This window comes from Ambystoma mexicanum, chromosome 6p, assembly GCF_040938575.1.
Source record: "Ambystoma mexicanum isolate Mex_15411 chromosome 6p, UKY_AmexF1_1, whole genome shotgun sequence".
NCBI classification, from domain to species: Eukaryota; Metazoa; Chordata; class Amphibia; order Caudata; family Ambystomatidae; genus Ambystoma; species Ambystoma mexicanum.
Genome location: NC_090935.1, coordinates 419,590,686 through 419,605,398, shown reverse-complemented (window position 1 = coordinate 419,605,398; position 14,713 = coordinate 419,590,686). Strand labels below are relative to the sequence as shown.

Here is a 14,713-nt window from a genome sequence, read left to right as displayed (position 1 = left end):
CAATTCGCATGTTAGAACTTTTAAATGCCTTTTAGTATCATCTATTTTTCATTTTATAAGCAATACTTTACTTACACATTGCGTAAATTACCAGTTTGAGAGAGCATATTTGCAGGCATGTGTTTTCTTTGTGAATGTGGCAAAATGATTGTGCAAAATTCCAGCAGGCTTAAATTATTGGGGTCCTGGAAATATTTTTTGGGAGTACCATGTTTAGTAACAAGTTACAACCGAACTTAAGTGTAATGAAACTTTTGTAAACGAACACATGCAATAAGTGGTATTTGTGAATCGGCTCTGAAATTACACCTCTGTCAAAAGTCACAAAAAGCATTTGTTGAAGTACATCTGTTTTGCACGTGTGTTTTATCTACACCTATTTGAAATGTGAGGCTTGTTTTGTTATACAGCAGCCTTATGTCTCTGTGAGGTGGCATTCAGCACTACAACAAAAACAGTCAATATAAACAAGTTCTAGTACAACAACAGATCAACAACTATGTGCAAAAGGCCAATGAAGTCAATAGGAGCAGTCACACCTACTACAATAAGTAAAGTTATTTATTTTTATATTCTCACATAACTCAAAAGGCCTGGGGATCAAGATTGTGCCATTACTGTTGACAAATATATGTAAAACTGGTACAGGACAGCATCATTTTTTGAATTCCAATTTGGAAAATATTTTTTGAGCATAGGAATGACATCTGTCCAACATTTTAAAACACAATTTGACTTTTTCCTGTCTTTTCCTCGGCTATATGTAGAAGAAGGTTTAACAGCATTTTTTAAATATTATACATCAAAACAGTCCACTGGATGTTTTACGTGATGTCACAATATAAACAATCATTATCCAAAGGTTGGTTTTCTCAGTTTTATTTTTGTTGTTATTTTGCTCAAACATAAGTGTTGGCTTTGTGTTCATGAGCAGTGTGGACAATATGGCACACTCTCAGAAAACTGCTCTTAAAGGCCACGGTTTGAAATTTCAGACTTTGAACCTTGGATGTGCTTTTCACTTCCTGTAAGAAGATGAAAGGAGCAAATCGATATCTTGTATTACTTTTGACGTTTTTTCTAGTACAGCAGATATACTCTTGCCATCAATGCTAGAAGGTGAATTTGTATCATCCGTCGTCCTAGGCTTGGGTACTTGTTGATTAGAATTGCTTCTTGGAAAACTGCTATTTTCTAGCAAAACTGAGATTTAAAAAAGTATGTTAAGGTTTTAAAACAAAATAAAAAGAGCGAAAGAATATTGCACATTTTCAAACTATCACACTTTCTTTAATAAGTTATAAGACAATTGCCTTTTGAAGGTTAGACTTTCTGCAGCAGACAAAAAAAAAACAAAGCTACTTCACAGTATTTCTTTGTAGTTAAAGCTATTTCGGACTTCCAGCCAGTCTTTTTTTTAGGCTTTTATACAAGAAACACTTACATTATTTGGAGTACAAGTTCTCTCTTAGTACTACGTTAACCAAAGTAGAGATTTTCAAGCTAAGTGGGGAATGTTTGGTGAGATATATAACATTGTAATAAACATGATTGGTATTCCACTGTCATGAGACTTCAAAAACTCTGCACAAACCCCTCAATTAGTACACTATTTTGCTTTCTCAGTCCAGGTACACAGCACCTAGTACACTTCTTCACTTCAGGGATACAGCACCCAGCTCACTCTTGCCTGCAGGTGCCAAACTCACTCCTTCCTCCATGGATATATTGCCAAGGTTGTTATCCAGCTCTCAAAGTACCACTGGCGTAATCTGACAGTTGACTTCCAGGTATATAGGACACAGGCCACAATAAGGCTCTCAACGGCATCAGGAATATAGCACCCAGCTCTGTCTGCATCTGGCACTATTAGTTCCAAGGATATAGCAGCCAAATCGCTATGTAGTAGAGGATCCTCTTGGTCCTCTATCTAGCTCAGCTTTGCTTCCTGTTAGTCTGCCTGCGCAAAGGGGGTCACAACACTCTCTACACATGTCCAGGTCTCAATAGTAAATAGGTCTCCATCTATGTGCACCTTTGTCTGCATTCACCTTCACAAATCTCTTTCTCTAGCAGATCAGTCTCGAAGCGCGGGCTTCACCTATATTTAGCCTCATTCCAATAACCTGCACGTGCTCGTTTCATGCTGAGCCCCCGACTTCAAAAGGCCCACCAGCCGTTTTGGACTTGGGTGAAAGGTCTGCCTTTCCTTGGGCAACCACCACCCAATATGCCGGTTCTGTCTCTGGGTCCACAATGCTGCACTCCATTCTAACCAGGCTCTATGAGGTGTGTTCATTCTGATGGTTCTTTAGCAGATCGCTCCACCAGCAGGTACACCACCAGTCTCCCTGTCCATACAGACAACAGGATTGAGGAAGTCAAGGGTCTGCATGACAGTGTGTCATATGTCTGTTGGAGGGGACGGGGGAGTTCAGACTGAATCATATGTTGGTGTTCAAGTAGGAGTCGGACTTCCTGACTGTAGGAAAGCTTGGGTTTTCAGATACGGTAAGTCAAGTGCCCAACATTTACATGTATTTCCTGCTTTGCTAGGGCATACGTGGGAAGCCTGGAGTTATGCATTATTTGTAGGACTCTTAATTTTTGAGGATCAGTCTTAAACACTGGATGCAGAATCATCCCCAATTAGTGAAACTCATCTGACCTGCCTCGGACTGGAAAGCCAGACTTCCAAATAGCTGTATCGGGTCAGAAAACAATATTTCAGGGGAGGGTCTGATGGCCACGTAGGGGCATGAATCCTGCTCCCCTAAAGATAACCGGAGGCTGTTAACAGTGAGACTTTCCAGAAATGTTCTGAGGTACCTAAATGTTGGAGCCTTCCTATTTTTGTTGATCCTATATTAAAAAGATATATTTTTGGATGTACTATGTATCAACAAAGTCATAGGCTTTTGGAAGGGGTGTCACTTATTTTTTTAAGGTGTTGTTTTAAAATGTATAATAGCAAGCAACATCAGCTTGGCAATCCGATCCACAGAACTCAAAGAAGTGGCAAGGGTGTTGTCAACCTAACAACAGTGGTTTGTGGGAAAACTACATGGACCTAGTCTAAGCGACTCAAACAAATGTTGCAAACTGACTGGATGGCAGGCCTACATTATTAAATATATTTTTGTTATTTCCAAAAACTTCCTGAAAACATCTGTAAGAGTCCGAGTGCATACTCAACACAAAACTGATATAGCACTGATAGAGAGATATCTGATACCCCCAAATTGGCAGTCATGAAGAGCAGACCCTTCAGAATGGCAAAACCGATATGTGTGCCCCATGTAAGAGGAGGTGTAGTCCACAGTTTAGTTACCACCAGGAATTATGTAATCAGTCTAGAAAAGACATGTTTAATGAGCAGAAACATGTCACAGTACCTCTACCAAAAGGGGAGCAACCATAAGAAGTCCCTTTTTCCTCTACTAACATGCCATCAGTGAGATGAGCAGGGGACTGTGGAAAAGGGGATGGGAGCACCATACAAATACAGTATGGAAATGTATACCCCGAACATTCAAAATTTGAAAAAAAGGGACATGTTGGGTAATTTATTTTTAACAAATAGAGGTAAAACAGAAACTCTACTGAAATCCATTCAGACAAACAGTTGTTTTAAAAAATAGATCAAGAGATATACATGTTAGAAAATTCTATTTCAGATCTCCAAATCAGGACCGTACTTACCTAACATGGGACAGTTGGTGATGTGTTGATCTGTTTAATATCTACCATTTCAAATGTCAGTAAGAGAGTTCAGTGAGCTCATGCTTGCGTTATAGGGATGTGTGTGTAATCTGTGGGTCAAAGGTTCCAATCCAAGTAAGAGTTATGAAGCAGGTGCATTAACCCACTGAACAATGTGCCATTTCTACCCCAGAGGTTGAGCTCCCAATGATCATGACAAGAAATTAAAACCATCACTGAAGATAATTTAAAAGGTGGATACATTCCACAGTAAGATAGCAGCAGGAATTGGCCAAAAAGGAATTGAGGTGATTTAGTTATAGGAAACGTTTGCTGTTCTTCAAGTTCTTTTGAATCTTGCAAGTCTCTTGTACCCAAGCTAAAAACAAGTGAAATTTGGCTCGAAGTCACTACTTCAGATGGAAATAAGTGTAGCCCAGTTTAGGAACATGCTGCACTACCCTTGCCCATTAGAGAATTTAAAGCAAGAATGTGTATTGAGACTTTTGTTGAAATGTATGCAACAACTGATCATGAAGTGACAGCCCTGGTGCCAGTCATATGTACTGTTTGTATGAACATCTCTCTTCACCTTCACTCAAGTGGTCTGTGACTGCTTTCTTCAGGGATTTTAAAAACATTCACAAGATACGTTTCACATTCATGCTTTTAATTATTACTGCTGTATTTCAAAACTGCATATAATTCAGTGAGACTTTGAAAGGATACAGTTAAATCTTTGTATTTTTTCAAGTTCAGCAAAAACAGACCTACTGGGAGAAATAATTCAGTATTCGTCATTTGTTTAAAAAACATTTTTAAAAAGTAGCAAATTGAGCAGAAATATTTGATTCATTGTTAATCAAACAATAGCACAATGTAGCAGATTGTGAATGTAAGATGTTCCGAATCCATGGGCTGTATCAGTTCCATGGATTATTTTCTACAACAAATGAAAGCACATTTGACAATCGCAGAAAAGGATAGAAGAAGCAAGTGGCCTGGTTTATGTTGATCATTTCAAGAAAGAGGAAAAGAGAAGGAAAGTAAGATGGAAAGAAAGGAAGATGAAAAGACGGAAGGAAAGAAATAAAGGGAAGTGGTAATGGGGAGGTGGTAGGAAGAAAGACGGAATGATGGGAAGAATGGTGAATGATATAGAGAAAATGAGACATATGGAATGAAAGAAAAGAGGAAATGAAGAACAAAAGATGGACCTCTTATGAAGGACAGTAAGATGGGATGAAGCAAAGAAAGAACATAACGTGGAATGGTGGACAGAAAGGAGAGTTGGAAAGAGGAAGGGAAAGAAGTATGGAATAAAAAAAATAACAAAGGAAAGATGTATTACCACCACTTCGGGAGAGTCTTTTAAATTTACCCATCTTGTTTTGTCTAATGCATGCATAGCGCTCCATTGCTTCCAAGTAAGGTTATCGTTATATAGAACACAAGAAAATACATACAATAAAACCAAAGGATGGAGAAATTAAGAAAATGAAAGAAAAGATGTAATGACGGAAGGATGGAATGAAATACAGAAACATTAAATGAAGGAAAGAAAAAAGCTAGGAAGGAAAACTGAAAGAAAGTAAAACTGCATTAAAAATAAAATACAGATGAACACAGACACTGAATGAAAGAAGGGCAGAGGGATGGAATGGGGAAACATGGATGAATGAACGAGGAAGGGAAGGCACGATGAACGAAAGATGGAAAGGAGGCAGAAAAGGAAAAAGGAAAAAGTAGAGAAAATAGAAATATGGATTGAAAGGAGAAGACAGAATGAAGGAAAGAAAAGAATGAAGATGGATTGAAAGAAGGAAAGAAAGAAGGAATTACATTTCAGAAACACCCATCTGGCAAGATTGCTGCAGGAAAAATCCTCTTTGCCCAGGACCAGTGCCAGATGTGAAACGGAAAGACCAGTAGAAGATTCTCCTCCTGAGCTCATCATTATAGAGCTTGCAAGAGTTGCAGAAACACTCAAATAAGCTTGTGTTGAGGCTGTTGGTGTGGACCCCCATTGACTGGATAATAAAAGGTGTAATTCTCACTTCATGAGCTTTGAGAAGGGCACACTACAGATGCATGAGGCCAGAAGAGCTAGAATCTTCTGATAACAAATGCCTTAAAAATGGCTTTGCCTTGAAAGAACTTAATAGTTTTCTGGATGATTACAATTCTCTTTGGAAGAAGAAAGTATAGCGCCAGAGACGTATCCAGTACTATCCCCATACAATGAGCACTTTGAACTGGAAACACATGGGATTCCTTCTAATGTAATGAATACCCCAAACTGAAAAGAGCGTTGCACACATTTTAAATACTCTCCAAAAGGATAACTCTCAAAAGGTGCCCATATCAGCCAATTATTTAGGCAGGGATGCAAATAAACCCTCTGAAGCCTGGGATGCACACCTACCATCGACAGTACTTTGAGCATTGTTCACGTAAGAAGGAATACACTTGTGCTTGAAGTGTTCATCCCCATTGGTAAGGCTGTGTCAAAATAATTGCCCTGAGATAAGGACATTATCCAATTCCCCTTTAGAAGAGACTCCATGACTTAATTAATTGGCATCATGCTAATAGTGTCTAAGAAGAGGAACAGATTTATAAATTACTAGTCCAGAATGGGTTTTATTGAAATTGAGAAGTATCATCAGTAAAATTCCTGACCTCTGTTGTTCTAGAGCTTCCTTTATAGCATATAGAGAGATACAAGTATATTAATTGCTAACAGAAATTCTATGTTTTAATGACATGAAGGCTGTGATGGTAAAACCTAACATCCACAGAAAATAACCCTTTTTCGCAATAATCCAGGCCCATCTCTTGTTTACAAACTCTCGATATTGGTCTAGAAACTGACTGATAATGCAGTCCACTGGTGGGCACAGAAGGCTCATATGCACACGCCGAATGCTGCTAGCTAGGCTTCTTTGAAGAGTTTCCAGAAACCAAATATACCCCTTGGCCAAAACCGGGGCCCAGCTAGAGTGGGCTTCACACTTCCCGCCTAAGGGAAATAAAGAGAGAGACAATCATCAGAGTGTAGAGATAAATATTGTATTAAATGTATGTGTATGTAGTGTTTGTACATGAACTTACCTGGACCATACCATCCAGCCTACCATGGGGCTGCATGAAATGCAGAGAAAAAACCCAAAGGACGGGAACAGTGGACAGAGCTCCCCTGCCCACGAGTGAGCAGGGCATGGGAGTGAAGATTCTGCAAAATGACACCGGGTCGAGGGGAGACTGCTAGACAGAGAAAAGAGGAGACAGAAAACAACCCCTGGGAGGGCTAGGGCCTTGAATGGCCCTCTATGGCCTTGCAGCTTTTTTAAATAACGGTCAGTGTGTGGAGCATTCCGGCATCTACCCTGGGCCCGGGATGTGTGCCTGGAGCATCCTGGACACCAACGAGGCCGTGCATGCTCTCGGCCCGCCCGGATTTCAGTCCAGATGGGCCCAAACAGTGAAGCACAAACCACATTAGTGCAGTGGTCTGGGTGGAGATAGGTGGCACCCACCATGAGTTGCATGAGGGGTGCAGCCCAAACTGGCTGACACGCCAAGACCCCATGAGGACCCGCCCCGGGGATAGGTGGGATGGCCCAGAAGAAAAGTCCTTCCGGGCCCGGGAGGTGAAAAGAGGGAGAAGGTGGCTGCAGCACCCTTGCAGCCTGGGGAAAGAATGGAGCTCCGACATGCCGGCCAAAGCACCAGGAAGGTAAGCGGGCCCACTTCCTTGTGCTGCACATGCGCAATGAAGAGAGAGGGCGGGCAAGGATGAGCGACAGCATAGCAATATGACTCACGTTGCCCACCCAGCAGCGCATGGGGGGTGCTGAAGAATGTCCAGTGCAATACAGTGTGCAGTGGTGAGAGCAGCTGCCTCGCCACAAAGAAGATCGTGGATGTGGAAGGTGCAATGGTAACAATGGCCACCCCCCCCAGGGTACGGGGCTGCCTTAAAGAAGATCATGGGTTCTGCTGCGGGGTGCGAAGTTGTGAGACGGCCCCCTGTCACAGATAGGGACAGGGGGAGAGCGTCTGAAAGACATTAATTTTGGAACAAGGGTGTGCAATGAAGTGGTGGAGGGGGCACCAACATCCAAAGAAAAAAAGAAAAAGAACTTGGGTGATTCAGTACCATTTTGCAGCAGGGGGTGGGGTCAAACCCCCTCCAACAAGGACCGTACCACGCAGCCATGTAATATACTACATATTTGTTTATTATTTGAAATGTATTTAAATGTGGATTTATTTGTGTGGGTATGTTGGGGTTTATAGTTCTAGTTATGGAGGGGGGTTATCTATGTAATTGGGTAGGGGAGTAGAGTTGGATAGGAGTTTGAATAAGACTGAGAATAAAGATGAGGATGTTGTTGTGTAAGGAAAGGTGAAGTGTTGTCTTGCCAAAGTACGCCTATGGGATGGAATCACCCACTGGGGCAATCTTCTAGACTTGCCTCCAAGTGGTTGGTGCCAGGTAAAGGATAGTGGTCTGTTTCATTTGTTCCACCCTAAGGGTCTACCTTTGGCCCCTCTAAGGATGGGCAAGCTGGTGGGGCAGATCCCTTAGAGAAACATCCCTCCAGGGTTATGGAAAATAGGAATGAATATTATAAGAGTTGTAGGGTAGGTAAAGTAAGGTTATTGTGTGTTTCATAAATAGCTAGGGGTGCCCATTAAGATCCCTAAAAAATCCACCTTTGCATCGGTGTCCCATGTTAAGGAAGAAGGTAAAGACTCAGATGCAGCCCATCTCCTGTCTTAACAACAATTTTATTTGCAGGTTGCGTTTCCTATCCAGCTGGTATAGGGTGGAGGGGGTGGCTGGTTCCAGTGAAATGTGTCCCTGGCCTGGGATGGGGAAATGCATTGGCTACACATGGCCAAATTTACATTTTGAAATTGAATCTCCTTTAGATCTTTTTTCAAAAATCAAAGTTTATTGCATTTTACCATATATAAGATACAAACAATGCAAGTTTTAGTATGAAGACACACAAAAATACCTTTCCATTAATTAACCACACACTACATGCTCCACTGTTTCGCACGATTTATGCACAGTTCCACCACATATGGTTATAGCCCCGCCCCCCCACCTGACCACACTTCCAACAGAGAGAGCACAGCGGGTACATTTTAGCCAGTCTGGCAGGGGGATAATGCCATCTGTGTATCAGTTTAAGAGAATGCATGCTGTACTGTAGGGACACCGTTGAGTGCGACTCACCGACAAACATTTGCCTATAGTGCATCTGAAATCTCCATGTTAAAATCTTTAGCCCTTTGTTCTCTGGTAGATATTCGACTTATAGGCTCTGCTAGCAATGATTCCCTATACAACCTTACTATTAGGCCTCTGGTACTTGTATTTAGGATCAGTGCTCTTTCAAAGGACGTCAACTCTCTGCAGAGGTTGTCGCCCCAGCACGGATCCGAGAGAGCCCCCTTCAATTGTAAGTATCGAAATATAGAAATCGGACCCATCTGTAGGCATATCTACAGCTGTTCAGGGATCAGACACCTGCCACCTGGCCATAGCTGTCCCGCCCTACTTAAGCCCACTTCATACGAAATCAAAGTTTTTAATATACATGTTGCCCTTTAATCTAGATGGCAGCCTTTCCTTATAAGACTGTATAGCAGAGAAAAGTGAAAAAAATACTTCTGTTCTAGATGTTCATGTAGTTGTTCATGTAGTAAAAGATATGAATGTGGGCAACTGTAATTTGCACTGTTGTAGCATCCCATTCACCATAAAGGCAAATAAAGTTTTGCACCTTTTCTTGGGCTTTTGAATAGCAATATGAAGCCCTAAGGTAAGCATGTTATCTCGTTACAATGCCATCATGAACTGAATGTGTCAGCGAAATCTTAATGGGAAGTTGCTGGCATGCAGCTTTCCTAGCCAAAACAAGAAAAAAGGAAAACTCATCCCCCACCTCTGTTGGTGTTAGAGCTGTACATTTGCCAAACTCTTGGAAAAAGTTAGAGAAAGGCTTATTCAACATATGTGCTGCACATTCCAGAACAGATGCTTGAAATGGAAAAAGGCAGTGCCATGGTTGAATGTTGACAAAGAGACTTTAACCAGGTGTTATTTCTTGAGGTACCATACCCAAAGCCTTCGTAACTTTAGACATAAGACCTGCAGACTTTTTCTACTCATTCGATGTAGTGGGAGTTATCAACTTAAACACAGGAGGCACTGCTAACAGTAAGCCAAAAGTGTATCCATGGGCAGAGGTTATTCCAAAATGTCAGGCTAGATCCTATTCTTAAGATTAAAAAGCTCCAACTCTAAAAATAGCCCGAAGACAGGAGATTATAGGAATTGCAAATACTTGGATTTAATCTCCTCTCCTCAAACAAAGAATATTGAGTCCTCTGCGGTCCACACATGGTTGTACTTGCCCATTATTCTTTCGGTCCACCATCACAGGTGATATACATTCCGAGGCTTCCACTACCTCAATAACACCATCCTTCATTCATTCATTTTATTTCTCACTTTACCTCTTTTCTCAAGGCAATAGGAATATTCCTCATTCGCGTGACAGTGGGCACTGCATCCTTTTTGTTATCTTAATCTTGTCATGATACCCCCTCAAGACTCTAAGTGATTTCAATCCAGCACTCCAACTAAGTCAATGCCTAGTATGGGATGCCCAATGGAAACCCTTATTTATATATTTTTAGGTCAAAGTTCTTTTAATTCTGGATGATGTACCCTTATATAACGCCCCTCTCTTTGAATCTCCCCGACCTCACTGAGCCAAGAAGTAGGTTTGTTTTGCGAATTAAAAGATTTATTTGAAGAATTGAACAATATATAGATTACACTTTTATGAATAATATCTGAATATCACACTTATGAATATGAACAATGATAAGCAATGGGTAATATTACAATATCAACAACTTCTTTAATCAATTAGGAGTAGGGATAGGAGGATTAATGTAGTAGCGAATACTTGGTGTCGTTCAATGAAATGCAGTGATATGAAAGAATGCAACACAGAAATAACCTTGATATGAACTCAATCAAAGACAATATGATCACTCTTTCTTTCCTCTGTTACTACTCACTCCTCCCGGTATGCAATATGAAGAGGTGGAATGAAGGCACACAGGTTTCAGGAATAACAATCAACAATGTAGTTCAATCCCAATCCCCCCAGCAAGCTTAGAGAGAACAGGTATGATTTTAAAACGGGTCAATCGCTTTTAAATGAGGTTTGAATTGAATGGAAAAAATGCTAAAAATGACATTCTCTAAATGGATTCAAAACTAGTGAGAGTGGCTTTGGATTGGTTCAGATCAACACTAGCAACAATTATAGAATGATTTTCAGATTGAAAACGAAATTCAGCAGTTGAAATCAAGAAATAGCTGTTTTTTACATGGGGTGAAAATTAAGCCAAATGCGAAATTGCTGCAACTCGCGATTACAGCAAAACTATCAGGAATGTCGTTTTGGGTTTGTATTAAAGCTGAGGATGTTAGCTTTAAAATTACATTTAATATAAGTTTCTAGGACATGCGGTTCAAAAGAGGTTTTTGTGAAGGTAGATTTTTCAGAAACAGAGTCAAGATTTCAAAAATGAAAGATGCGCTTTAAAGATTAGGAACCAGGATTGAATAGGATTACTTTAAACTAAGAGATGACTATGGACAGTTAGAGACTAAATACTCACTCCTATGGCTTTGGAATGGAATGGGCCCGTCAAAGATCTGGGCAAAGGTTTGACTTCACTCGCCACCGGATTGGATTCAGGGCACTCTGGTCTGCGCGGCCTCTTGGACTAGATCTGACAGGTTCTGGGTTACTGCTCTGCTCTATGGGTCTGGATCTTGGTTCTAACACGGGGTTCTTAGCTAGAACAGCAAAAGAGCTCAGCCATGCTGTTGGATTTTGTGGTGCCCCTTGGAAGTTTAGGGGTTAGAATCAGGTTGCAAAAGATTCTGAAGGCCAGCTGAGAAGAGTTCAGCTTTTGGGATTGGGCCCTTCTGCTTCAAAGTTCTAGAGTCTGGTTTCTTGATCTATGTCTGGAGCCTGGATCTTCCTGCAGGGTGCATCGCCAAGGGATCCGTTGATGAGTGGAAAGTGTGCGTTTCTGGGTCCTCAACAGTCCCTATTTATCCATTTCCAAAGTGGGTGGGGAGGCTGATTATCTATACCCAACCCTCTAAGGATCTGATAGGTCAGAGAACTTCCCCTCTCCTGATTTGAGACAGGAGCAGTGTGTCATATGTGTCAGAGTGACACTGTGTTTATGGTCCAAAGGAAATCCCTCCCCTTTGCTTTTACTTAGGAAATCTATTTTCCCCAAAAAACATATTTCCAAGATGCACAACTTGTTAATAATACATAATTACATGACAGATTGCCTAAGGTACATTTCTGTTCAACTCTCATCTTCCTACGAGCTCTGGTTCATAAATGACAAATTTTTCACGCTTTTGGTGGGTTTCTCAATGTTAGTTATGCACCAATTTTTATACATGCATACGCATCCCATCTGGGCATATTCCTGTAATTTTCCATGTTCCTAACATAAACACAATGGCTGGAATATGAATACTTTCCGGGGTTCAGTCTCAGAACATCGCACAGATTCCACATTAGTTTGCAAAGGTAGCAGGCGCCCCTCTCTCGACAGAACAAGGCCTGATAACCTGTTCAGTGGTTATTAACCACTTGAGAGTTCGCAGCCACTGCTTTTACTCACTGTGCCTTTCACAGATGGGAAATATCCATTTGCATATCAGTCTTTGTCCTGCCCAGGGGCAGTCCAGCACCGAAATGCAATGGCGATTCCAACCTGAACAAGAGTACCACCAGCAACCCCATACACGTGTTTCACCCTTGTTGGGGATCATCAGTGAGGTGAAGCTGATGCCTCTCTAAGCACAGTGAGAGGGAGACCACGTCTCGTTGCCCCCAGGAGACCTAGGGTTACCAATCCCAGGTTCCTTGAAATTTAGTTTGCAAAGGTAGCAGGCGCCCCTCTCTCGACAGAACAAGGCCTGATAACCTGTTCAGTGGTTATTAACCACTTGAGAGTTCGCAGCCACTGCTTTTACTCACTGTGCCTTTCACAGATGGGAAATATCCATTTGCATATCAGTCTTTGTCCTGCCCAGGGGCAGTCCAGCACCGAAATGCAATGGCGATTCCAACCTGAACAAGAGTACCACCAGCAACCCCATACACGTGTTTCACCCTTGTTGGGGATCATCAGTGAGGTGAAGCTGATGCCTCTCTAAGCACAGTGAGAGGGAGACCACGTCTCGTTGCCCCCAGGAGACCTAGGGTTACCAATCCCAGGTTCCTTGAAATTTAGTTTGCAAAGGTAGCAGGCGCCCCTCTCTCGACAGAACAAGGCCTGATAACCTGTTCAGTGGTTATTAACCACTTGAGAGTTCGCAGCCACTGCTTTTACTCACTGTGCCTTTCACAGATGGGAAATATCCATTTGCATATCAGTCTTTGTCCTGCCCAGGGGCAGTCCAGCACCGAAATGCAATGGCAATTCCAACCTGAACAAGAGTACCACCAGCAACCCCATACACGTGTTTCACCCTTGTTGGGGATCATCAGTGAGGTGAAGCTGATGCCTCTCTAAGCACAGTGAGAGGGAGACCACGTCTGGTTGCCCCCAGGAGACCTAGGGTTACCAATCCCAGGTTCCTTGAGAAAAAAAAGAGACTGACTGTTGAAATAAAATCATGTACTGGAAGTTAGACTACATATGTAGGTGAAGGGGGTCCCTGATCACATGAAAGTATACACATGTCTGTGGGATTTGTGACGACTTTAGAGAATTTGTCCCTTCACTGCAAGTTGGAGCTACCCCCTTTGGGACTAGGGAGGGGAGCCCGGTAAGCTCAACGCCCCCTAGGGGACAGGCAAGCAAGATCCCACTATGGGTGGCACCCCCTTTGAGGACAGGAATCCCATAGAAGTGACATCAGCAACCTTCCCGATTCCTAGGATGCCAATAGTTGTGTGTGTTATATGGGACTTACTTTGTACGGCTTTCTGCAAGGATGGTTGGTGTGGCCTCTGATACCTCGACATGTGCAGCATTCACCTAGACTAAAGGAGCACTAGCCCAGCCCAACCCCTTTCATTGAGAGGGGTAAAGGACCAATCCCACATGGAGGGATAGAGCAGCCTGTGGAGCCAGATAGCAGGAAGGACCTCTTCCTGGGAGATGTGGCAGGATACGTCCGAGACTAGGCGACACGGTCTGCGGAAGTAGCCAGCCCCAACAAACAATGCTGATCAGATGTCAGGGGTCAAGTGGAACACTGGCTTTCCAAAACCCCTGCATCCTCACCTCAGAGCGTTAGAGGGAGTTCCTCCTGGGCCACGATGCCAGAAGGGAACTCAAGGAGCAAAGTTGGAGGAAACCCGTACCCTGAGCCTCCCGAGGAGCATGCTCATACGAAGAAGATATGTGGTTGATCCAGGAGCTAGGGATAGGTAACAGAAACAGCCCAAGACAGGCTAAAAGAGGCAGAAATCCAAGGCGGGTATGGCAACTGAAAGCCCAGGACAGGCTGCACAAAGTCGAACCCCAGACTGGGGTAAAAACACCAACAGCCCAAGGCGGGCTAAGAGAAACCGAACCCCAAGGTGGGCTGAGAAAAGCCAAACCTGTGAGTGGGGTAAAAACAACTAAAGCCCTAGCTAGGCTACGAGAAACCAAGCCCCAAGGCAGGGAAGTGAAGCTGAAAGCCCAAGGTGGGCTGAGGTTAATCAAACCCCTGGGCAGGTTAGACCACACAGAGGATTAAGCTGGACTGAAAAAAAACTGGAACCCTGAGTAAAGGATAACAAACTTAAATGCCAAAAGAGAAGGCAAACACACACCGAAACCAAGCCAGGAAAAGGAACCCCAAAGCCTGAGGTGGGTGGACAGTCAGAGATCTGGTCCAGAGCTCCACAAGTAAGAGATGCAATCTATTGAGATTAAC

The 14,713-nt window shown here is 42.6% G+C and overlaps 1 protein-coding gene across 4 annotated transcripts in view; it reads right to left on the bottom strand.

Annotated features, from left to right (window-relative positions):
• Positions 1-543: 543 nt before the first annotated feature.
• The window catches only part of C6PH5orf34 (chromosome 6p C5orf34 homolog), a 676,382-nt gene continuing 662,212 nt past the window's right edge, over positions 544-14,713 (bottom strand). For 2 of the 4 annotated variants that reach the window (XM_069627234.1, XM_069627233.1), the window contains exons 12-13: positions 4,432-4,475; positions 544-1,203 (exon numbers count right to left, since the gene is read on the bottom strand). In XM_069627234.1, the coding sequence (XP_069483335.1) occupies positions 1,019-1,203; positions 4,432-4,475 (229 nt within the window). In that variant the 3' untranslated portion in view covers positions 544-1,018. The remainder of the gene's footprint in view (positions 1,204-4,431; positions 4,476-14,713) is intronic. The other 2 variants (XM_069627235.1, XM_069627236.1) reach the window with 2 other exon arrangements.